This window comes from Malania oleifera, chromosome 2 (assembly GCF_029873635.1).
Source record: "Malania oleifera isolate guangnan ecotype guangnan chromosome 2, ASM2987363v1, whole genome shotgun sequence".
Lineage (NCBI taxonomy): Eukaryota > Viridiplantae > Streptophyta > Magnoliopsida > Santalales > Ximeniaceae > Malania > Malania oleifera.
In genome coordinates, this window is record NC_080418.1 from 38,857,519 (window position 1) to 38,882,184 (window position 24,666).

At 33.3% G+C, this 24,666-nt stretch overlaps 1 protein-coding gene across 1 annotated transcript; it reads left to right on the forward strand.

The window, feature by feature from the left end:
* Nucleotides 1–14,282: 14,282 nt before the first annotated feature.
* On the forward strand, nucleotides 14,283–24,579 carry LOC131149312 (AT-hook motif nuclear-localized protein 9-like). The gene is made up of 6 exons (XM_058099656.1): nucleotides 14,283–14,406; nucleotides 14,562–14,946; nucleotides 20,868–20,935; nucleotides 21,047–21,178; nucleotides 23,576–23,737; nucleotides 23,888–24,579. The coding sequence occupies exons 2-6, from the start codon at nucleotides 14,577–14,579 to the stop codon at nucleotides 24,233–24,235; spliced, it is 1,080 nt and encodes a 359-aa protein (XP_057955639.1). The 5' UTR covers nucleotides 14,283–14,406; nucleotides 14,562–14,576; the 3' UTR covers nucleotides 24,236–24,579.
* The last annotated feature ends 87 nt before the right edge of the window (nucleotides 24,580–24,666 follow it).

Sequence of the window (24,666 nt, forward strand, 5' to 3'; positions counted from 1 at the left end):
TGCTCTGGTATGCTTCAGTAGTGACCTTCTAGTTGCCAAAAGTATCAGAGCAGAGGGGTGCTACTTGTATAGGCGGGTAATCACCTTTATCCTTAGGTAATCTCGTGAGTTAAATCTTTGCATGTGATTGATTAGGTTTGGAGAATGATTTTAGTGATATGATAATGTTTTGCAAATTCTATTAAAATGTTATTTATATCATCATGTTAGTCACATACTGTTTTAATATGTTGTTTCTTCCCTTACTAAGACGTGTCTCACCTGAATATAATTATCTCTTTTTCAGGACATCCTCGAGGTCGGGCTTAGAGAGCTCGAGGGTTTTTAGCATTTTTTAGGATTGTAAAAAAGAAAGGGTATATTTTTTATATACTATGGGATTGTATTAAGTTTAAGTATATGTTTTATGTTTTCCGTCGTTATGCTTTAAGGATGTTGAGTAAGGAATGGTTGTGAAAATACTTAAATTTTTTGGGAGTTATGTAGATTTATAGAAATGCAGTTGATGGATGAATTATATTGAATTTAGATAGGAATAGTAAACTCTGATATTACGGTATTATGGTATTATATATGGAGATATGTTTATGTTTTCCGCTGCGTATATTATGAATTATGGTTATCAGGATTTTATCAGGTATAACGCACCGAACCCGGGTTTAAGGGTTCGGGGCGTTACACTTTACCTAGAGCTCTTAGGTTTTCAAGGCTTTAGATCTTAGTAAAAAATTCTTAGGTTGTCAAGCCTTCACCTTTCAACATGGAGCTCTCATATCTACTAGGCTTCAAATCGACCTCCTCTAAAAGATTTCAATTCCTCTGAAATCTAGTTCTCAATCTACAACCTTTAGTTGATTGAACTTCAACCCTTAGTCCATGGTCTTTAGGTTATATGGGCTTTAATCCTCGGCATAAAGCTTTAAGGTCATCATTACCTAAGCTTAATTGGAAAAAAAGCCCAAAATGTATACGAACTTAGTGAAAATTCTAAAGTGCTATGAGCCCAAAATATGAAGGGGGCATTGAGTCTAAACCCCATTTGTATTAGATCTTGTGGAAAAATTTGCAAGGGTTATTAGCCTAGAAAGATACCCAATTGCATAAAAGTTAAGGAAAACTCATAGGGCTAGAAGCCCAGAATGGGAGGAAAGGGCATAAAGCACAAGAAAATCCCTAATTATATAAAACTTAAGCAAAAGTTCCCAATGGCTACAAGCCCAAAATGAGAAGAAGGCACAAAGCCTACAAAAAGGCCAGTTGCATAAAAGCTTGGACAAAAATACCCAATAGTTATGAGCTTGGAGCAAGTAGAGGACATAAAGGTTAGAAAAACCCTAAATGTATAGAAGTTTCAGCAAAAACTCCCTAGGTCTACAAGAGAAAAAGGAAAAAAGAGCATTGAACTCAAAAAAAAATCCCAAAAATTAAGACATAAAGGTCTAATTAGGTAGAAAGGCATGAAGGCTTGTAAAATTCCCAAAGATATTTTGCTCAACTAGAAAAAATTCTCAAATGCAGGTGTTGATTGAGAAAGATGAAGAACATAGAATTTATTCTGTCGACCCTAAAGAAATGTCTCCTAATAAAAAAGTGGTGGGCTATTAACATGTGAAGAATAACCTTCCAATAAAATAGTGTCATGACAATAACGTGAGATCTCTATAACTAAATTTAAAAGCAAAAGTGGTAGTTTTTTAATTCTCCTATGCTCTTAGTATCATTGAACTATCTATTGCATGATCTAGTATTTAAAGGCCTTTTTGGCTCTAGGGTAAAGAATTCTCTTTTGGACCTCTCAAACACTTGTTATCCTCTATGTTAATGAAATCTAATTTAAGCATTAAATAATTCCCTCAGAGATCAATGTGAACCTCTCATGCATTTTTCTCTTTTATGATTGTAGGGGTAGGGGTAGCAGGTGATTGTCTTTGATTCAAGGATTAGAACTCAGCGAGACCTAAGGGGAGGATGCTGATCCATATGTTTGGTGCCGCACTAAGAAGTCTGAAGGGTTTGTTGTTGATTGGAGTTCCTATGTAATAAAAAAAATAAAAAAATAACATCAGAATACCAATGTTATGTTAAGTGTTGTAATATTGTATTCACAAGAATTTTGATAAATGAACAAAAATAAAAGTAAATTCTTGCGAGATAATAATCCTATCTTTGAGTAAATGATATCAAAAAATAAAAAGTGATTTCAAGAACACATTTAAAATCACATAAGCTAAACACCCCTTAAAAGTTTTCGAATACCTATTTTATTTGATTTTAAGGTAAAAGTCATTGATTTCTCCTAAATTTTGCCAAAAGACTTGAACCTCTTTTGAACTTTCAAAAATCTCATAAATCTTTTTAAACATTTGAGTTTTGGAAGACTTATACCTACTCCATTTGGTAACTAAATAAAATTTTAATGGATTGACTATTTTGTCCTTTCTTTTTTGCCCCTCACATGAATAAAATGGCAAAATAATAACTTGAGCTTTTGGGTGAGGAGGTTGATAAAACTATTTGTTACATATTTTCTAGTCAAAAATTATACAATCTCCTCCCTCCTCCACCCCCAAAATACTTCAATGTTATGTTTTTTTCAAATTGGGGATGAAGTGGTTTTATATAAGTTCATGTGTATCAAAGACCCTGTCAGAAAAGGTATATTCCTAAGAGGGGGGGTGAATTGGAATTTAAAACTTTTTCTCCTAGGTTAATCTATCCAATAACAGTGTATATACAACCTAGGGTCAGTCTATACAATTTCCAAATGCGTAGATAAATATAATGTGGAAATTAAGTCATACGCATCATTCACCCATAACATACATGTGCAGTAAATATAAAGCACGGAAATATAAACAAACACACGATATGTAATCGAGGTTCGGCCAACTGTGCCTACGTCCCCGCCTCTAGCTCGCAAATTAGAGGATTCCACTAATAGCTCACTTAAACAGGTGGAGCGACATCAATTACAACCACGTCAAATTAACACAGGGCTGACCTCAACCTTAACTAGGTCAATTAGCGGGGCTAACCTCAACCTACACGCCTTAACAGGACGACGCACCTAGCTTTCCTAACCGGATCTAAGCTAATCCGGGACTATTCCAGGGCTAGTCTCCCTCTTTAGGCCCGTGCCTAGATATACAATAAATGTGTATATAATCAGATGGTACAGTGATTGTGCTTCGTGTAAAGCAAATATGTACCCAAATGCGAGCAATAACATACACCACAATATGATTCAATATGTAAGCTCAATGTGGTCTAGATGGTTCAACTCTCAAAAAGTATTTTCTATCAGTGTAATGCATACATAAGAGTGTCAAACAAGCAATCTTTGTATCATAAGATATTCAGTCAATAAGTTCACACAAAGATGTCAAGTTTTCAGTATTTCAATCAGCAAGATATCTCAAGCATGTAAGTATTAAATGATGTATATGCTTGGTTTGCAAAAGATGTGTAATCTTTGTATTCAATAAATAACATATGAGTGAAAGAATATTGTAACAAAGATCACTATCACACAAACAAATATCTCTTCAAATATTTTACAAGATAAAAGTGCAATAGATATTTGGAAGTGTTTGAAAAGTTTTTGCAACCAAAAACAAATTCAATCTTCTCAAGATCTTACAATAAAGGTGCAAGCTTTGAAGATCAAACAAAGTCTTCTTAGGATAGGCTTATTAACAAAAACCCCCTAAGAATCCTTAGGTTTGGCTCTCAAGAAAATCGTGTCAAACAAGTAGCACAAGGAGAGCAAACCTATTTAAGCAAAACACTCAATCAACTTACAAATGATGTAAGCAATAATAAAAGGCAAGTATGAGTGATTTGAGTAAGAAAATGAATAGTATAGGATTTTAGGTTTTCCGAGAATTCTCTCCTAATCAAAGTGGTTAATCCATCCTAATTTTCTCAAATAACCTTATATATATAGGCATAAGAGAAAATATGACCGTTGGGGACCTATTGGGTATTCTTAGGGAAGTTTAATGACATTTAAAGCATTTTAACCATGTTTAAAAAATATTAATTGCGGTAAAAAAATCAGGGCAACCCGAGAGGTCTGGTCAACCAGAATAGGTTTGGTCGACCAAGTCTTATATGCTTTGGTCGACCAAGGGACTTTTGAACTGAAGGCTCGGTCGACCAGAAAAGGACGATTTTTTAATTTTCTGAGGTTCGGTCAACTAGGAAATTTTAAACTACCTGGTTCAATCGACCAGACCGCTGGGATTTCTCCCGAGGACCCTCCGGTCGACCAAGTAGTTGGAGTACAAAAAGGGTCGGTCGACTAGATGGTCAAACTTTTGACTCCAAGGGGCTTTGGTCGACCAGGCCAAAATGAACTGACTGTGCTGGTCGACCGAAAGTGCACCATGTGTGCATTTCGGTCCAATCTTGAAGCATACAAACCCTAATGAAGTGTCTAACAAATATATGTGTAAATGTATGTGTCCTAGGGTCACTTGAGGTCCAATTTGAAAACACCGAAAAAGTCCGGTATCGGCTGACCGAAGGGTACACTTTATCTAAGGTCATTCTAAGGTCCTTTTTCATTCATGGTTTGTTTGAGCTTACGTAATAAATCATACATGTGATGTGTGTGAGTTAATTACAAACCAAATACCTACTTACTATTACAGACCAATTAAATATATTACAATGCTGAATTATGAATTGGTTTTCAGGCTTTGTTTGCTTTGTGCACATCTTGATCTTAACAGTTTTAGTTCCTACACAAAACCTCAAACACTCATTAGATACAATGAGTATTTGTCATAATCAAAACCAGGAGTGACCAATGAAATCAACAGACCCCAAAAAATAAAAATCAAAATATTTAAGGATTTATTTAGTTGCGGAAAAGATTTTTTTTTATTTTTAATTTTACAAAGAATTAAAAATCTAGGCTTATTTTTTGATCGATTTTCCTAGATTCGTAATAAGAAGGTAGAAAATAAAGAATTTGTTTAGTTGTACAAAATCATTTGAATTTTTATTTCAAAATTTCAAAATAATAACAAAAGACACCCTTTTTTTTTCTGCCAAAAACTATATCCCTATGCGTAGAGAGGTCTTAGATTTGGATTTCTATTGAATTTGGATAAGATGTTATATAAAATTCTATTAAAATTTGTCTAAATTCACTCAAATCTAAATTTAAGGTATGAATTCCATACTCCTAAATGAAGCCTATAAGAAATTATAAGTTTACAAACAATAAAAGTTATTTTCCACATATTCTTTAATTATTTTAAAAATTAAAATAAAAAATAAAACTATTTTCACAAATGATCAATACCAAAACTATTTTTCTTTTTATTTTTTATATAGATATTGCATAATGGATGAACTATATTTTTGTAATTATTTATAAAATTATAATAAAAAATGAAAATAATTTTCCCACAACTAAATAGATCTTCCGTCACTAAATTTGAGTCGGGATTGGTAGATTGATCATGGCCTCAGTCACCTAAAAAAAAAAAGTTTGGAGGACTCATAGTATACGATAGGGGATCACTTTGATGCTTAAGTCAATAAAATTGAAGATTATGAAATAACAATATAGAATATGAAAATAAGTTATTGTAAAATACCTTACGTTACCTCTTCTCGGGCTATCACTTTTATAATCGTCCAAGCCCTTGTTTCATTAATTCTCCCAATAAGGAGGAGTTATTGAGGGGTTATGTACTTTTAATTCTCTAGCCTTTATTTTGGAGGGAGGGTTACAAAAGTTTTAGTCCCTCTTTAATTATTCTTAAATGCGCTTTTAATATACGTTGAGCTCATGAAACGACTTTATTATTGAGCCAACGTCTTGTGTCTTATCAGGTTTCCAAAATTTTATCTGGTTACTTGATAATAAATTAATAAAGAAGGTATCAGGTCTCAAAAACTAAATGTTCAAAGTGATTAATATGACTTTTAAAATTTCGGTAAGACTTGTTTGGATCAATAATTTGTTTCAGAAAAAAAAATTTAAAAATATATTTTTCATTATATTTTCTTTCCGCATCTATTAAAAATAAATTTTGTAAAATTTGAAGACCAAGATTTTTTTTCCCTCTAATTTTTTATTCTCATTTGGAATGAGCATTTCAAAATTGACTTTCACTTCATTCAAAAACTAATTTCGCTAATCAAACATGGTGCCACTTGATTACGAATTTTCATTGTTTTAATTCATTTGTAATTTATCTTATTTTATATTTTGGCTTATTAATTTATTTTCAAAGCAAAATCCTTTCCCCAATTCACCGCCTCCGGGTAGTAGGGTGCCCTTTTTATTTATTATTTTATTTTATTTTTCGAACGGAACGCTGGCGGTTTTAGCGGTTGAGCAGCGGCAAAAGCTGGTGCACCGAAATTACGTTTTTGCCCTGACTTATTCAAATATTGACAGTTGAGTCCCTACATTTAATGATATTCATACGCTTCCCATTTTCCTTCCCTCATTTACATGGAGTTTCTTGAGTTTTAATATTAGAGATTTTAATTTCCATCACAATCAGAATTGATGAATAATTTTATTTAGCAAAGAAATTTTGAAAGTATAAATAAAAGGAATTGACTGAATTATATTAGTGGTGTTAAAAGGAGAACAAATTCGGCAAGATATATCGATTATTAATGTAAATAGAAAAATCGAATTTGAAAAATATGACAAAATGTGGATTTATTAAATAAAATAATAAAAAAAATAAGTTATGCTATTAATAATTGAATAAATGGCTAATGGAATTTAATACGATATTTTTAAAAAATAATTAGTATGTTCATAAAATAAATATTCTACTTAATGCGTTTGGATTCGTATTAAACATTTAATTTCTATTAAAATTATTTAGTAAAACAAGACTAATAATTAAGAAGACTTTAATTTTTTAAATTTACCGAAAATTTCATTAAAAATATGTTATTTATCTAAGAAAATATGTTTAGCAAATAATAGTATAATTATTTAAATTAATACAGATATATATTATTGTGGTATTTTGTAATTAATAGGGTCTCATAATATGCTAATTTGAACTATAATTATAATATATCATTATAATCCTTAATTTTAATAGGATATATTATAATAATCACGACATATTTGTAAAATGACGTCAAACAAAAATGAACCATGGTAAAATTATCCAAATTCTTTTTATCTCTCATATCTAAATTTCATACTTCCTAAGATGCATCTCTAATATTGGAATCCAAGTCCAAGGAAGGAATTAAAATTATTACAAAAATTAGTACAAAATATCGGAAGAAATAATAAAGATCAAAGCAGAAACACAGATATGATTAGGTTAAGGCACAAAATTTTTATTGTCATTAAGGAAATTTTAGCTTTTCTGTGATTTAAGCTTAATCCAAGAGCTAATGCACTAGAATTTCAAGCCTTTAATTTTGATTAATTTCTCCAATTTGGTTTGAGTCTAGCAAATGGTACTTTGCATTTTGTAGGAAAAAGCAAGTTGATTGAAAGTTCAAACGACATGAATATGACAAAAAATAATGAATAAAAATTTTGTCGAGGAGATTATAAAAATGTAGAAGCAACTTTTAGTAGACAAAGAATGACCTAAGTTTAAATTAAGTAGGTAAATCAAATTGTCAAAACATAAGACTTACAAATAAAATGAAGATATGTTGTGATATAAAATAATTTAGGATATATTACGAGTCAAATCTTGAGCCACCTATTCAATTTCTTGACTCCCCAAAGAAGGTTTGAGGTTCGGTTCTCGATTTATAGGCACTGCACAAACAATATCTCTTTAGGGGCTCTCTTTAATTAGGGGCTTGATAAAAGAAAAAACTAAAAAGGTTTATAAATAAATAAATATGTATGCATATATTATTTTTTTTTTACCTAAATTATTTGAAAAGAAGTTTTGAAAATACCCTTGTTTCTCAAACTACAATCAATTTCTTTTAGACAAAATTTTCATAAAATAATATGAAATAAGTAAAGGACCCGAAATTTTCGTAAATTATCAGTAAGATCGTTGATTGAGTAATTCTATACACTAAATTAAAAAACACTTTAATTGATCACACTTCTAGAAAATAATATTTACCAGAGTTTTCACGCCACTTGAATAAACATGTTTTGCATGATAAAATTCATACATCAATAACTATGAAGTAGAGAGAGAGAGAGAGAGAGAGAGAGAGAGAGAGAGAGAGAGAGAGAGGAGAGAGAGGAGAGAGAGAGAGAGCGAGAGGAGAGAGAGAGAGAGAGAGAGAGAGAGAGTTATTGGGAAGGAAAAACCATTGTCTAAAACCATTGGCAATTTTTTCAAAAGCATCCATAGAAAAATACAAAACTACTGTAAAGTAGGTTTAATTGGGAAATTTAATATTTAAAATTGAAAAGAAATAGGAAAATCAAGAAGCATAGCTAGCAATTAGTGGACAATCCTATGGCATGCTAATATTTATTTTTCCAATAGTATCTCAGCAAATCTAAGTCTCATCAATAGGCCACATATTTGTTATGTTTTATTTGTTCTTTTAAATTTTTTTATGTTTCAATTTTAGGGAGTTCTTTATCATTATGTATGCTAGACACTAAAGGGAGGGATAAAAATTACAAAGGATATTTTAAGTTACGGAAATATTCGTGAAATTATTTATTTATAATTTTTTTCCCAAAAATATAATGAATCCAATAACTAAAAATGAAAATTGAAAACTGAAAATTGAAAACTCGTTTGATGGTATTCTCAAATTTTAAATAAATTTAAAACGTGATTGAGCCCGTGTTTATTTTTGTCATTGAATAAAATAATAGTTAATTATCATACTGTCATTGAATTACTATTAAAAAAAAAATTCACTATTTAGTATTTTGACCTTATGGGTCATATCACATTTTGATTATGACAAATACTTTGGTATTTAATGTTTTCTATGTGTATCTTATGGGCGAAATCATATGACGACACATGTTGACTTGAAGAAAAAGAAGACCATAAGTGTTTAATTTCTTTGTATTTTTAATTCGGGTTTGTAATATTATTCAAATTCCAACGGTCTGTAATAATTGATGCATATCATGCATCTAGGAACCTATAACCTCAATACCATTGAATGACCTTAGGGATACACCAAATTTTGAGTCTAGGTAAAAAGACCTTAGGACCTTACACAAACACTTAGAATAAGTCCCCACTATCATCTATGCAATCAAGGGTACACATTTAACTTAAGTCCTAAAATGATAAAGGTTTCGAGCGACGGAACCTTGGCGTTGAAAACGCCTCGGTCGACCGAACCATTGGAGAGTCAAAATATTGACCTAACTTCGGGCGAGCGAATTGAAAAGAACTAAGCATTGTTGGTTGACCGAATCCGACAACCCGGGCGCCCAAACTTCACAGTCATTTTGACCTCGGGTGGCCGAATGTACAAGTTCAGCATATTGAACTTATGCCCAGGTGATCGAACCTCGAGCAGGTTGGAGAATTGCCTTTTTCAGCCAACCGAACTATTTAATAGGCACCCGAACCTCAAAATACACTTCTTTTTTTGTGTCTGTTCAGACGACCGAAACTCTCAGGTTGGACAAAATTTACAGCAAGTTAATTAGGGTAAATTAGGGTTATTTTTATTAAACTCATTTAAAATAATTTTAATAATTCCCTTGATGTCCCCAACGATCATAATTTTGGGTATATCTATAAAAATGTACTCATTTGCAAAATTAAGATATGATTAGGGTTTGATTAGCCAAAATTTTCTCTGAATTTTTGAGAGCCCCTCTTCATACCCAAAGCCAAAAACACTAATCCTTTGTCATTCCTTTTGCTAAATCAAAGTATCTTTGAGTGATTTTAAATTATCCCACTTGCTAAAACTCTCATTGTGTTGATTGTGTGTTTGATTTTTTTTTTTTTTTTTTACTAAAAGAGGGCGGCACCTCCATTTATTTATTAATATACCCGCATTTTTGGTAGAGGAATACCATGGTTACAATATAAGTAAAAGGGAGATTATAGAAAAATAAAATAAAACCCTTCCAAAAACAACACTAGCAACCAACCAAACCAGGACAATAAAACTAAACATAACTAATTAATAATTGAGAGTTTAGCCAAAGTTTTTCCCCAAGTTTCAAGATTGGAACCACGGTATTCTTCCACCATAAGTGAGGAGTTTTCTAATAAAGCTAGGAGGTGCCACCCTCTTTTTCCAAAAAAAAAATATATATATATCCTTGTGTGGGGAAAATTTTTAGCTAGTACTGAGTCTTTGCATCATTATTGCAAGACTCGTTAAACTTGTGTTTTTTATTGTATTAAAGTTATTTTCACAAGCTTATTTTTCAAATATCTCTTGTGCTAGAATTTTGAGAAAATCATTTTAGAGATATTTTGATTACATTTGTTGGAAATCTTTGCAACTCCACTTTTGATTGATATATATTGATAAAGTATTTCAAAGTTTGATTGAGAATAAACTCTTACTTTTGATTGAATATTGATACTAGATTGAGTGTTATTACACACGTATTGCACTGAGCCTATAGTTCTTATCTGCTTAAGGTTCATTGATTATTGCATATGTGTATTGGTACAAATTTGCTTGTGTTTAGAAGCATTTAAGTTGTACGCAAATTTCATATTCACTGTTATATTCCAGGCGTTGCCTGAGGGGGCGTTGATCTAGCTCGTAAGGATCGATAGGACCTTCTCCGCCCCGTAAGGAGAGTTTGTAAAAGTTGAGGTCAACTATGGTGTAATTTGACATAATTGTAAACGGTAACGCTCCATCTGTTAAGTGAGCAATAGTGGTAATCATCGGGTTTGCGAGCTGAGGTGGGGATGTAGGCAGTATTGGCCGAACCCCGATAACATATCGTGTGTCCACTTTACATTTCAGCACTTTATATTTATTGCACATGTATGTTATTCTCAATTGTCTGTGCATGTTGCGCATGATTTAATTTCCGCACATTATATTTATTTGCGCATTTGAAATTGCATAGACACTCCCTAGGTTGTATATATACTGTTGCTGGATAGTTTAACTTAGGAGATAAATTTTTAAATTTCTAATTCACCCTCCCCTCTTGGGATTGCACCAAAGTCAACATAGTACTCTCAGTAAATTGATGATGCCGCCATTAAAATTTTAAAAATCAAACATTAAAAATAAATTTAAAGCTTGAATTAAATAAAATTTTCTTAAAATATTTGGAAAATGTAAATGAATACAAATTAAATGCATTATAATAAATAAATAAAAGGAACTACTTAGCAATTATATTTAAAATTTAGTCTCTACTCTCTAGTACTCCAAGAACAATCCCATTGCATATCAATGCTCAAAATTTGGGAAATATTTTTTGGATGATTTTTATTTTTTCAATTCTTAGATATTTCATTTTTATGTTTGTCTTAAATTAACATGGCATAGTTATTTTGATTTTTCTTAGTAAAATTTTTGTCTACTCAATGATTTAGCCAACAAGAAAAATTGAACAATAGATATATAGGTATTAAAAGGAAAGATAAATTTTAGTGGTTTATGGAACAATTGAAAACTAATAGAAACCGAAGACTTGCAATATAGACAAACACGATATTGCTACTTGTTTCTTTATTGTATTGTAAAGAAAACTAATAATATGAAAAAAAAAAAATTATAATTGATGATACAAGGTTTTCATCAATAGCTTGGATAGTTTGGTGAACTCAATATAAGCATTTAAAAAATTAATAGAAAAACAAATTGATCGAGAAGTACTCTAATTAAAGATGACATTTCTCCAATACTTAAGTAAAGTTTAGGGTCTCTGTGTGTTCAGATAGTACTGCTTGCTCATATTTATTGAACTTGTTATTGTAATTGTACACAAAGAATGAAAGTTGAACATGGAGTTTGTTTGGTATTTCAATTGCTAAGTTTGACCAACTTGATTGACACTCAATCACCATCTACTATTCTTCGATGATGACACTAATATTGCAACCAGTAGCATTTTTTTTTTTTTTTTCCAAATAGCTTGTCGATCTATTTAGATCTTCTTGTATTAATAACTTAGTCAATCTAAGTCTCCTAATTAGTAAGAGATATAGATATGAGAAAGCTACCTACAATTTTTGGAATTACACAGATACATCTATAAATATGAGAAAGCTACCTATACTTTTTTAGGTTCATGTAAGAGATTGCCAAAAACACTCTTCTTCCCTTCCAACACCTTCAATTAACTTATCTAAGCATCAAAGGGACATGTTATGCTTTGATTGATCTTGTTTTGAAAGTTCACTATTAAAAAGCTTATACTAAGCTTGCAAAGTTATTGGGCTACTAAATGGAATTTTGCATAATCCAAATAGCCTTTTTAGGCTTTTTTAAATTTGTTACCTGAAAATTTTACACAAATCTTTTTGTGCATGATTGTCTTCTAACACTATTTAACATGCATGCTACCCATTTTGACTATGAATTTATACTTTAAATTGAGGGAAGGGGTTATGAGAAGTAGTAAATCAACAAAAGATTTAGAAATAACATGTCTAAAATGGAGTTTTCCCTAAAAGAAAAAACACTATGTTTAATGGTTTGCAGGGCTATCTTACGTTGTACTAAATACCAATTAATTAATGGTGGGCTTCATTATAGTAGTCTTATATGCTTGGGTGCATGTCATGCTCCATGTTTATTTTTTAGTTGATTGAAAGTGCATGTTAGGCTCGAACTACACAAATAAGAGGTAGCTTATCTCTCGTTTCATATCACTTCCCACTCGTTCCAAGATTAAACTTGAGGCTTCTAATATAAAAGTCCTAATATTTAATCACTGAAATGTCCTCTTTAAGGGCACCTCATTTAACTACGATACAAATATAGCACAAACTTTTGTATGCTCATTTTGCTTACATTGATGTTGCATCAATCTATTATAAATTATTATGTTCTCACATAATGAATATTTTATTCTCACCTTAATTATTCTTTTTTACGAGCAAAACATAGTCTAATTTATATATTATAAGTTTTCACCTCTAGGACGAAGATGTAGAAGATCTACATTGGCATGACTTGTTTTTTTTGGTTTGATTGGAGGCGAAAACTAGTCACATAATGAGAGGTAGAGAAGGAAATAAAATGACAGATGTCTTGGCTCGTCAAGGTGTTAGGGAGAGGAATAGTTTGTTTATAAATAGTAGTCAACTCCCTAAAGTTATCAATGTATTGTATAAATTGGAGAAAATGGGTACGACTTATATGAGATATATTTAGCTGAAAAAAAAAAAAGGAAAAATGAGAGGTAGACAATCTCACATTCGTATCCTTCAAACCCTAGCTACTAAGATTTGAACTTGGAACTCTCAACAGTTAGGCTGGCATGACTTTTTTTTTTTTTTTTTTTTCGATTGGACAAACCTAGGCCACCCAACGAGAGGTAGCCCATCTCATATTTATACTATTTTCCAACCTAACTACTAAGATTCAGACTTGAAACTTTCAACACAAAAGTTCCAAATTTTAACCATTAGGTATTTAATAGGAGGTCATACTAGCATGACTTGAATTCAGACAAAATATCTTGGTGAGGAGCACTATTAACATTGTTTACTGCTCAACTGTTCCACCTCATAAAAAAATATGTTTGCAATGAGAATTAACATAAAATAAAGTTTTTGTTATTTTTTTTAGAAAATTATGTCAATAACTTAAAGGCTCTTTTAAAGCCAATTTTGGCTTATTCGTAATAATTATTGCAATTCATTTAATTTGGAGTTATCGTTTTTATTTTTGTTTTTTTGGGCTAGATGAGTTGTTTAAACAGAAGGCCGTTCCGAATCATAATTTTCGCTCCTTTCTGTGAATAAATAATTATTTTAATATCTTAGAAGTAACTGATATATGCCGCGTGTTATCTAGTCTATGGCCCCTACAACCATGAAGAATCTCAATTTTAAAATTCAAAATCAAATTTCAAAAAATAAGCGCCATAAAAATTAAATATTTTTCACTATTTAGTTTATTATTTTTGGAAATGTAATCGAATAAATTCTACGGTAAAACAATTGCCATTTTCTATTTTTATTAATTAAAAAAATAAAAAATCTTCATTGTTTCCAAAATTGTTGAAAGGAATTCTCATGGCCACAAAAATCAAAAAGAAAAGGAAGAAAATAAGAAACAAAATATCCCATATTTTTCCTTCTTTAAAAAAAGCCCAAAAAGAAAAAAATTAGGTTGGTCATGATCAAATTTGAGAAGGGTATTATAGGAATATTGTAAACGGCCACCTCTATAAATAGTTGCATAGCAGCAACAGTTGATTTCACCATTACGATACAGTGCTCACATTGCTCTCGAAATCTCTACTTTAAAGAAGCAAGCCTTCCTTCTCGCGCCTTCCACAGAGTATTTGCTCTTTCAAACTCTCCCCCTCTCTCTCTCTCTCTGCATGCTTTCTTCTTGTCTGTCATGTTTCTCTTGCGCATTCTTCTCATCAAAACTGTGTTTTTTTTTTTTTTTTTCTTTCGCTTTTCCCCCTTTTTCATTGTTGAAATTGTTAGGAAAAAAGTTGGGTCATGGCAGAGAAGGATTGCACGGTGACGGAGTTGTCTCCGGCGAACCCAGAGACAGAAACAGAGTCTCCAGAGAGTGGAGCTGTGCTCGAGATGGCGAGGGCCGGCAATATGACAGACCAGAGCTTCGCCGGAGCCGCCACCGGAGAAGGGGTTTTGGATTCCGGCGCTGGAGGACCAGTCGGAAGTTTGGGCACCGCGAAGAGAAAGAGGGGGAGGCCTAGAAAGTACGACAACGAGGTGAACGCGGGGGCGGCGGCGGCGGCGGTTCCGATGTTCTCTGGCGTTTCCGCTACCCCTGTGGAAGCCTCTCCGAAGAGGGGTAGAGGGCGGCCGAAGGGTTCTGGCAAATTGCAAGTTTTGGCTTCTGCCGGTGAGTTCTTATCATTCAAAGCATTTTTCTTTTAAAATTTTTTTTCTGGTGGGTATATTTACTTTGATTCTGTTTTATATATGCTCTGTTTCCTTTAACTTTACAGTTTGGTGTTCGTTATGGTATATATACTTGTGGAGTTTCTTCTTGATGTGTACTAATTTCTGCATTATGTTTGCATTGATGTGGCTCTTGGGTACTGTTTCTAGGGCCTGTTGGTTCAATTTAATTGCCTTGTAAAAATATTAAAATGTGAGATCAAGCGGAGTAGCTGGTTCATTTACAGCTGTGCCCTCTGCTGTACATAATAATAATCTTTTTTTTTTTAATTGTTTAAAAGCACTAAGATGAGACACTAAAAGACTTTGGCCTGTTAACGAACCTTGCTTATACAAATAGGAGATTAGCCAATTTCCAACAGCTTAATCTTTTGGGGATATTGGTACTACAAGAGGTTCTAGGTCCAAGTTGTGTGATCTGTGTTTGTTCTACCTTTATACTTGTAGTGCATTTTGTTTTATTTGTGGCTGTATACTTATTCAAGTTCATTTTGTTGGTCTCTCCATATATGAGGTTGAGTTGTGTGTGAGGGGCAGTGTCAGCCTGATATACTGTTGGTACCAATTCTTAATAGCTTAATCTTTTGGGATAACTGTTTGTACCTGTACTTTGCATGCTTTTAATAATAAAACTTTTTATCATAAATAAAATGGAGTAAATGGGTGGACACTGATAATGTAATTTCTGTTATTCAACATGTTAAAATGCATGTTTAGAGCTTAGAAATATAATTAAGATCTTGAAGGTGGACATTGATGCAGTATGGCTCTACCAACAAGAATTATCAAATGAAAATTAAGAGCAAACATGGAATTGTTTAGTTGAAGAAGGGAATAAGAATGATGAAGTGGGATGTTGAGAAGCTAAAATGTGCTTCCAAGCTCGCTGCATTGTTGGTATTCATATTTTGAGACTGATAATCTCTTCATTAAATTAAATTTTCTAGTCAAAATTCATATTTGGTCTGTTATTTCCCTCTTTTGGCCTGCCTGTTCTTCCTAGTTGATGATTGTTAATTCTATTGTAAATGAATGAGTGAATTTTATAAACATGAAGCCTGACATTAGGCTGAATAGAATGGATCCATGTGGTTGCTTTTAGAGGTAGTCATATGATTCAGCAAAGAATTCTGGTCAATAAAATCACTAGCAATTAGGATAAGCATTCTGGTTAATAAAATCACTGGCGTGCTTCCTCTTTGCTTGCTTCAAGCCAGCTGCTTGTTTTTAGCATGATAGGCTTATGTTGCCTGCCCAAGTTGGAAGAAATTATAAGGAAGCTTTATCCCAGCTAGCTACTCTCAATTTACCCTGCTGTTTGTGCTTGAGGTTCTTGGTTTCATGGCCTGAGTTAATGGCCACATATGGCCAGCTAAGGCAAACAGGTTCCTTCCAAGAAGTCTATAACATCTATAACTTCAGTTGAGCTTGAGTGGAAGGAAGTATGCTAGTGTCATTTGGAGAGATGTCACCCTCTTGCGCCTTGCATATGTTGTGAGTCTTGATTATGTTGTGGAGATTGTGGGAGGCTACCATAGTTTTAATACTCAATTCAACTTGATGGTTTATGGTAGGTCAGACTAATATGTTACTTCTTTTTCACTTCCTTTTCCTTCCATTTTCTTTTTTTTTTTTCAAAAATTGAATTTATTGTTTACTATTGTTACACTAGTTTGAGAAAGTGTAGAGGGGGTTCTATTGGAAAGGAGAGATGATGTTGCAAACAAGTGACTAGAGTAATAGAAAGGGCCTAGCAAGGTGAACTAGACAATATTTAGGAAGCTCAAGAGTGGGGTGGCAAGTGAAGGTGTCTGAAGACTAAGGATTTTTATTCTTGGGTGGGGGTGGAATTGGCTATAAAGGTTATAAAAAAGATCCCCAACCCAAATGAAGTAAAAATAGGAGCATTTATAGGGGTTATGTTGTATGAAATGTGTCACTTGCTACATTCTGGTATCATGACAAAGGTCAAATGGCTTGTTCTACCTCCTTGGATGGTTACAATATTCATGTAGGATGGTTTGTAGAAGAAACTTCGTTTGACGTGGATTTGATGATGGAGATGTCATAGGACGTATTTTGAATGTCACAATGACGTGGTGGATCTAGGTAGTTATCGTCCTATGACATCTCCATCATCAAATCCACGTCATTGTTCCACTTCAGTTCAAATGGTGGGACGAGATGGAAATGGAAATAGGAATGGCCGAATGGGTGAATGGTGATTTGTTTTCTTGTGTTTTTGGTTTTGAGGAAAAAAAGTCATTTCATTTTTTTTAAATAAATAAATTATATTTTTAAACGGGTGACCTGTTTATTAAACGAGTGGGTTTGGGTTTACCTCTTAGTCACTTGTTAATAAACGGGTCAACTTGAACGCAACCCGTTAACCTGTTTTGCCATCCCTATGAATGAGGATGAATACGACTAGATAGGACTTTATGTAGTTTTTTCACTGCATTGGTGACATTTTAGGCAAATTAAGGCAATAATGTTTCCTTGTGGCCTTGGGAATCCGCCGCCTGGTGACTCATTTGCCATCATTTAATAGAAGGACGCTACACCAATTTGTGGCAGGAGGTAGTTGTCGGCCCAATTGAATGATGACCCATGTCCAATTGAGAAAGGCAAAGGAGACCATGTGTACAAATACTTGAGCATATTAGAGAAATGTTAAAAATGGCCATTGCCCTTAACAAACTCCAACTTGGGAGAACAAAGTGAAAACACACTAGAACGTTCGGGGATTTGGGTATCCTGCCTAGTACCACTTATTTATGATCAATGTTAAGCACATGCATTGTGGGTCCAACTTCCTACAAAAATGCAAGTACGAGATTTATAACAATTGAATAATAATTACATGGATGCAAGTCCAATCTTGGGACGCATTCAAGATTGGAGAGATGAAATTGTATATCAAAACATCTACATAAAGAAGCTAGGTGTGGGCCCTATTCTCTTTCGACCACTAAATTATATCAACTCTAATGATGAGCACTTTCACTAATTATGGGCAAAAACTAATTCTATTAGTGCTTCATTTGCCTTGGTTGGACTAAACAAGTCCCACCTTGGGGCAAAATGGTGTGCAAGAGAAACAAATGATTTAAAGTTGGCTTAGTAGAAAAAACACCAACCCCTTCATAAATTAATAAGTCTGCAACTTGTTAGGAGGGAAATTGCTCATCAACTTTTTCAAGGTAGGAATCTATCACGTACTTACGTGAAGCAAATATGAGGGGAGATGTACAAGAGTCAAACATTAGAAGAGTCTAGAAATTATGTATAATATTGGCAAAAATACTTGCAAAATTTTAAAAAAATAATAATACAAACTAACATATAATATTTTCAAAAACACGTATATCTAATTCCAAGTTATAATTTAATATAGTTACTATTAATGGTAGTAGAATTGGTGAGTGGAGACCTAAATAACTTAGATAGTAAGGATTTAATAACCCTCAAATTGTCGGAGGAATTTGCTTAAGATCATGTAAATTGGCGAAAAAGAATTCATGTAATTGACCTCACCTAGTGAGACATAAGGCTTGGTTCATTGTTATTGTTGTAAACTAAAATAGTATGTAGAAATGGAATTTTTTGAAACAATGCCTTAAAGAAAGTTCCAAAAAATACTCTTATTTCATTTCTATTTATTCCAAAATAAAAGACTCCTAAGCATATGTCCTAGTAAAAGTATTTTGAGGTTCATGGTGATGGAGGTGAGGTTCTATCAGGGTTGGAGCAAGATTTTGTCAAGGTTTTTGTGCAGGGAACATGGTTAAATTTCCACAAAATTGTTGGAATTTACAGTTTCTGTTCACTCTCAAAATTAAAATGGCCGTCAATTTTTTTTTTGCCTAATAAAATTGCTTTCTGAAATTTCCACAAATCCAAAATTTATTGAAATCTATTTTACCAAAATTTATCAAAACCTTGAATTTTTAGCTAGATTTGTTTCTTTTTGAAACATTTGAATATAAAACACAATTTTAAATTTCTCTCATAATTTATTATTATTTTTTAGTTGAAAGTAAATATATTTAGGAGAAGGATATGAATGCTAACTTTTAGATTTTTGATATTTTTTGCAAAATTGAACTTAGATATTGCATATTAGCTATAACATTTTATTTAGCCTTTATCTTCTAAATTATGCGAAATAACTAATATTTAACTGATTTTATGAATATCATTTAGGTTCATTGAATATAATTAATATATTTATTATATTACAATTGTTGCACCCTATACACCACATTAGTTCTAAATTTTGCATTATTATGTTTATTAACAGTTTATGACTTTCATCATGCTTCATTACTAATTCCATCAATTTTTAAAATCAAAACTGAAATTAATATTATTGAGATTTCTTTTAAAATTTCCATACTTTCGTAGCTTTAACCGTCGAAATTGAAATTTTAAATGTTGGTGGAATCAGGGTTCTAAAATGAAATTGTCAACTAGTTTGAAGAATTTGCTAACTAAGATCTGTCATGAACATGTAAGGCCTCAGATTAGCATTAGTGGGTAACTGACTTGGACATTCCTTTTGTGTATGGCAGGCATTCTCATTTTGGACTAATTTTTATATCAACAGGAATTTTGATTAAATTTGAGATAAAATTGGATAGAACGTTAATCTGATTCAGTTAGTCCCTGCACTTTACCTTGATTTTTTGGAACTGCTTAAGCAGAATCTTGTCCATTTCAATTCGTTGCTGGTCTATAAAAGTTCAAGTCCTTGAAAAAACTCATGAAAGGTTTCATCCTTAGATTGTGATATCTCATAAATTCAAATGCTTCATCCACTTCAATTCCTTCTGGGTGGACAAACTCAATGGTGTTATTGATGAGATCTAATCCATGTGCGACTGGGTTCAGCCCTATCTCCTATAAGGTTTATGCAAATGCCATTTTTTCCCCTTTGATAAAATTGATTCTTCATCAACATATATTTTGGTGATCTTCTAATCATATCATGGAAGATTATGTTTATTGCATGTTGGTATGTGGCTCAGACATTTTCAAGCTTGAAGGACAGTGGTACCATGCTTATGTTGCTATCCATGATTAGGGGTTGTTACATGCAAGATTTCTAGTCTATTGGCTCAATGCATTGTCTATTAAGGAACCTAGGTCCTTGTACCAATGCAGGATACTCTGGTTAAATAAGAGGCACTGCTTTTAGAATGAACCAATTTATCAGGTTAGCTTTCCTTTGCAATGGCTACTGCTTGCTTGCCTTTTTATTTGACTCTTGAGATTAAGAAACTAGAGCAAAGAGAATAACCAGTGCATCAAGTTAAACACTTACACAATGAACCAAGTGCATCTGAAAAGCTTAATGGAACATAGCACACAGCACCCACAACTTGAATATGTGCTGCTGGATCATTCATCTACTAGAATGGGACTTTTTTTTCCCCTTGATGAGATACAAAATAGGACTTCTGCATGGAAGATATGACTACAGAGGTTATAACTGAGTTAGAAGGTAAATTATTATATTGAAAGAATTGAAGATATTATTTCCAGCTGGTTAGTTAAATATAAATTCTTGTGTTTGGTTATTGAGGTAATTATTTCCAGTAGAATTCATCCATTACCAATTACTCTTTCTGCTTGCCATCTGCCTGTTCTGTTCTTCAGTTATTTGCAATTAATCAGTGCTTTTTTTATTTTCTATCCTTCCTGAATTCCCTGTTTAACTTTCCCTAATTTTTTGAATAAAGAGATGTGCTCTTGAATTCAATATTTTCATTTCAAGAATTGAATTTATTGTCTTGAATGAAATTTCATTTCCCTACTTTTCCCCCTCACATCTGGAACTTATTATGTATTTTTCTGAAGGTGTGGTCTTTAGCAATACAGCTGGGGGAAGCTTCACCCCTTATGTGGAAACTGTGCATGCTGGGGAGGTAATATTGTACGAGCAAATAATAATAATAATAATAATAATTTTTCTTAGTGCTCTTCTAATTTAATATTTACCTGGGGCTTATTGGATGATGTTCTATTTTGTTATCCAGGATGTTGTTGGAAAGATATTATCTTTTTCTCAAAAAAGTTCTCGAGCAATGTGTGTTCTTTCTGCTACTGGCACTGTTTCCAGTGTTATTATTCGCCAACCTGGTTCTTCCAGCGGCACTTTGAGATATGAGGTAGGAGCGCAAGCTGCTCTATCTTCTTCTCCTCCTGTTTTTCCTTTGTTGTAAACTTTTTTTTTTTTTTCAATATTGTGTTTGTTTTGAGAATTCTCATCTCTTTATTCTCCGTGCTATACAGATAGTATTTAGTTTTCACAGTCTATTATTATGTCTTTGGTACAATAAAAGTGTAGTTCCAACTTCCTTGCTGCCCCTCTATGGGTATTAATTGCCAGTTTGGTTTGGAGTTCCGGCTCCAATTTCTACTTCATGAGGATTGAAAACATTTCAAGAAATATGTGTATGGAGAAAATTACAAAAAAAATGGTGTAGAAATTTGAAAATGCACACAAACACAGAAGAATCCACTCTAGGTGGGACTACCAGGAAGCATATAATTGGAAGAATAACCAATAAATTGATGGGACTTGAACCTGGAATCACCTCATCCTAGGGTATTAGCATTTGTTTGTTTTACCACCAGACTAATGCCTCAGTGGCTAAAACTAATGCACTATTTATTCACGAAGTTTAGTGTAATTATGTTAGAAGGCCTATGCATCCACCCCTACTTAAAGATGTGTGGAATGGAAAAGGTATAAGCATCTTTCACAAAAATTTAGAAAGATTGAGTGTTAATTCTGTAAATATACTTGGTGATATATACGGGTTTTGCTTATTTGCATGTATATATTGAGCACAAACACACCAAAAAGAACCTACACAACCTCGTGACTGTTTGAATTATGTCAACAATCAAACATCCAATCAGATTATTAGGTGAAGTTCATCAACAGATGTACCATTGGTGGCTTTGAAACACAAGATAGAAACTAGAAAGTTAGTTGGAGCTAGCATACGAGGCAAATGTAAGAAAAGATATTTAATTTAAGAAAATAAAAATAATAATACAAACAACAGTAATTGCAAAAAAAACCCCTTGTACCAAAGGTTTGTTTCAAAATACTCCCTTAAGCAAAAAAGTTTATCATTTGACGCCCAATCATACTATACTTATAATAGTCACTGTCCCTCCTACAATCAATGAATTGTTAGAATTTTGGAAGGAATCAGTCCATGCAATGCCAGTATCTAATTCTTGCTTAATGCTGGCTTCCAATTTGTCAAGCATCACTTATAACTCACATAGAACTTTCTATAGCGTTGCCTAGGCATAGCCACTGAAAAAGTTGGGTTGTCTTTCATCTTTCTTTTCCCCATACCAAGTGAGTAATTTTTCGTCCATCCAAACAAGGATATTTTCAATGAAACAATATTTGTATCATGTGATTTGATATTTTTAAAGTTGGAAGAAAGGGGGACGGCAGTGATAATTATAAATAGTTCAGGGGGTTTTGTGTTTTTAGCTCCAAGGTGTTTTGTGCAATTTAAACTACGAATAATAACTAGGAAAGGAGTAATATTAATTGCAAAAGCTATATTTGGAAATTCAATTAAATTGGATTTTCTTTCATATTATAAAATAAATTACAACAAACACCGAATATATATATATATATAAATATATCACATATGGAAACCAAATTAATGTACACCACCTGTTTTGGAAAAATATTTAAGTGTAGCCAACCACTCTTATGTCGTTTTAACCAATTAGTCAAGAGTCTGTGTGGCATCCAGTTTGGCAAGAAATTAATTTCACAACTACCTACATTTATTTCTTTTCCATATTTGCAAGAAGTTGTAGCAATAAATTTACGCCCACCTGGAGCCTCCGAACTCAAACCAACACATTCTTCTCTCTTCTGTGTGTGTGTCTTGCAAAAGCCTTTGAACATGAAAATATCCAGCCAAAGCCTTTGAACTCTCTGATGTATGTAAAAAATCAACCCCTCATCTCTTCTTTTTGTTTTCTACATCCATTGTGTTCTTCATGTAGCCTCTCCCAAGCATGGGCTACATTTGCATGGGCTGCATTTATATGTGCCCAATGCTCCCCCAAAATCATTTCAGCAAATCGAGTTAGTGATTTACCAGAACACCGCCGATTGGGGAATAATACATGAATATAACCCAATCGGTTATATGCAGGTATTTTTTTTTTCCATGTGAAAGTTTTGCCTTAAATGGTAAACAAAAGTTATACCATATTCATAGATTAATATAGGCAACTTTTTAGCCTCTCAAAGCTTGTTATAAGAATAGCCATAATTCGTACTCTTGCAAATATAGTTGCATCACAAGTGTAGCACAGTTAGAAATTTTAATTGAAACAAGTGACATGATGATGATGATAATCATGACAGCATCATCCTCATTGAATTCAACAGCTGCTGCTCTTTCTTTTTTTGGTGGAAGCAAGATATATATTTTTCTTGTAACAATTTTGTTGTTGGAAAAAATGACAACCTTTTTAATTTATTCTTCTCCATTTGTTTTCCCTTGATGCAGGGCCGCTTCGAGATCTTATCTCTATCTGGATCATATGCGTTTGGTGAATCTGCAGGTGCACGCCGCAAAATTGGCATGCTCAGTGTTTCCCTAGCCAAACCCGATGGACGGGTTTTTGGTGGTGCTGTTGCAGGTTCACTAATAGCAGCTGGTCCAATACAAGTAAGCCATTCCTTCCTTATATCTGTATTGATGGCATTGCTAAAGCATCATTTTGGTTAACATTGGCATTGCTAACAGTCATCAACTATTGCCACTGTAATTACTGTCATCTACTGTAAGAATCATAGTGGGTTCTTGTTGAATTTTCAGCTGGTAGTTGGAAGTTTCAAGCAAAGTGCTAAGAAGGAACTCCAACGGAAGCGGTCCGCAGAATCTTCAATGGCTGCAGGTGCCCCAGGGAATTCTGATATGGCAAGAGTTCCAGAACCAGCAGCCAGAATGGTGGATGGTGAGGAGAACTGTGTGACGACGCCAACATCAGAGCTGTCAGAACCCAACAATGGAGGGGCAAGTAACGTCATCAATGGTGACCAGAATGTGAACTTTGCTTCTCTTGACAGTGTCTGTTGGAACACCTCACAGCCCTCACAGCCCACACAGCCCCTGTCAGAACAAATGACATCTCCTGAGATCAATGCCAGTGTCCCTGAGAAGTAGGGTTTTTCTCTATATCTCTCTTTGAGGTGGACAACGGAGACCGAAAAGAGACCCAGGCAGGGCTGGTTGCAGTTAATTTAAACACCAGTTGTAGCAGCAAGAGTTTTCACCATAACTAGCTCTACTATGTATTTGTTTTGGTTTTTTGTTCTAGTTGTTTATACATGTCTTATTTGTTTAGACGAAGAGAACCCAGGTGGGTTATGTCAACAGCATGAAATTTTGCTTCCAGCTGAAAATTGGTCAAGCTAAAGGTTCAGCTCCATCAGAAATGGTAGATGTCAGATCCATCTGTATAATGGTGTGTGGCAATGCGTGAATGAGCATTCGGTTTGTTGGTCTCATCCCACTATTTTTTTAAATACCAACTTGGTGGCTTTTCAGATCGCAATATTGATGGAAGGGCTACAGTGTGAGTGTGTGGTGGGATG

Coding starts and splice junctions, on each gene's coding strand:
- LOC131149312 (XM_058099656.1), top strand. CDS start 14,577: ATGGCAGAGAAGGATTGCACGGTGACGGAGTTGTCTCCGGCGAACCCA. Junction 14,947..20,867: donor GCAAGTTTTGGCTTCTGCCG/GTGAGTTCTTAT, acceptor ATTTTTCTGAAG/GTGTGGTCTTTAGCAATACA. Junction 23,738..23,887: donor TAGCAGCTGGTCCAATACAA/GTAAGCCATTCC, acceptor TTGAATTTTCAG/CTGGTAGTTGGAAGTTTCAA.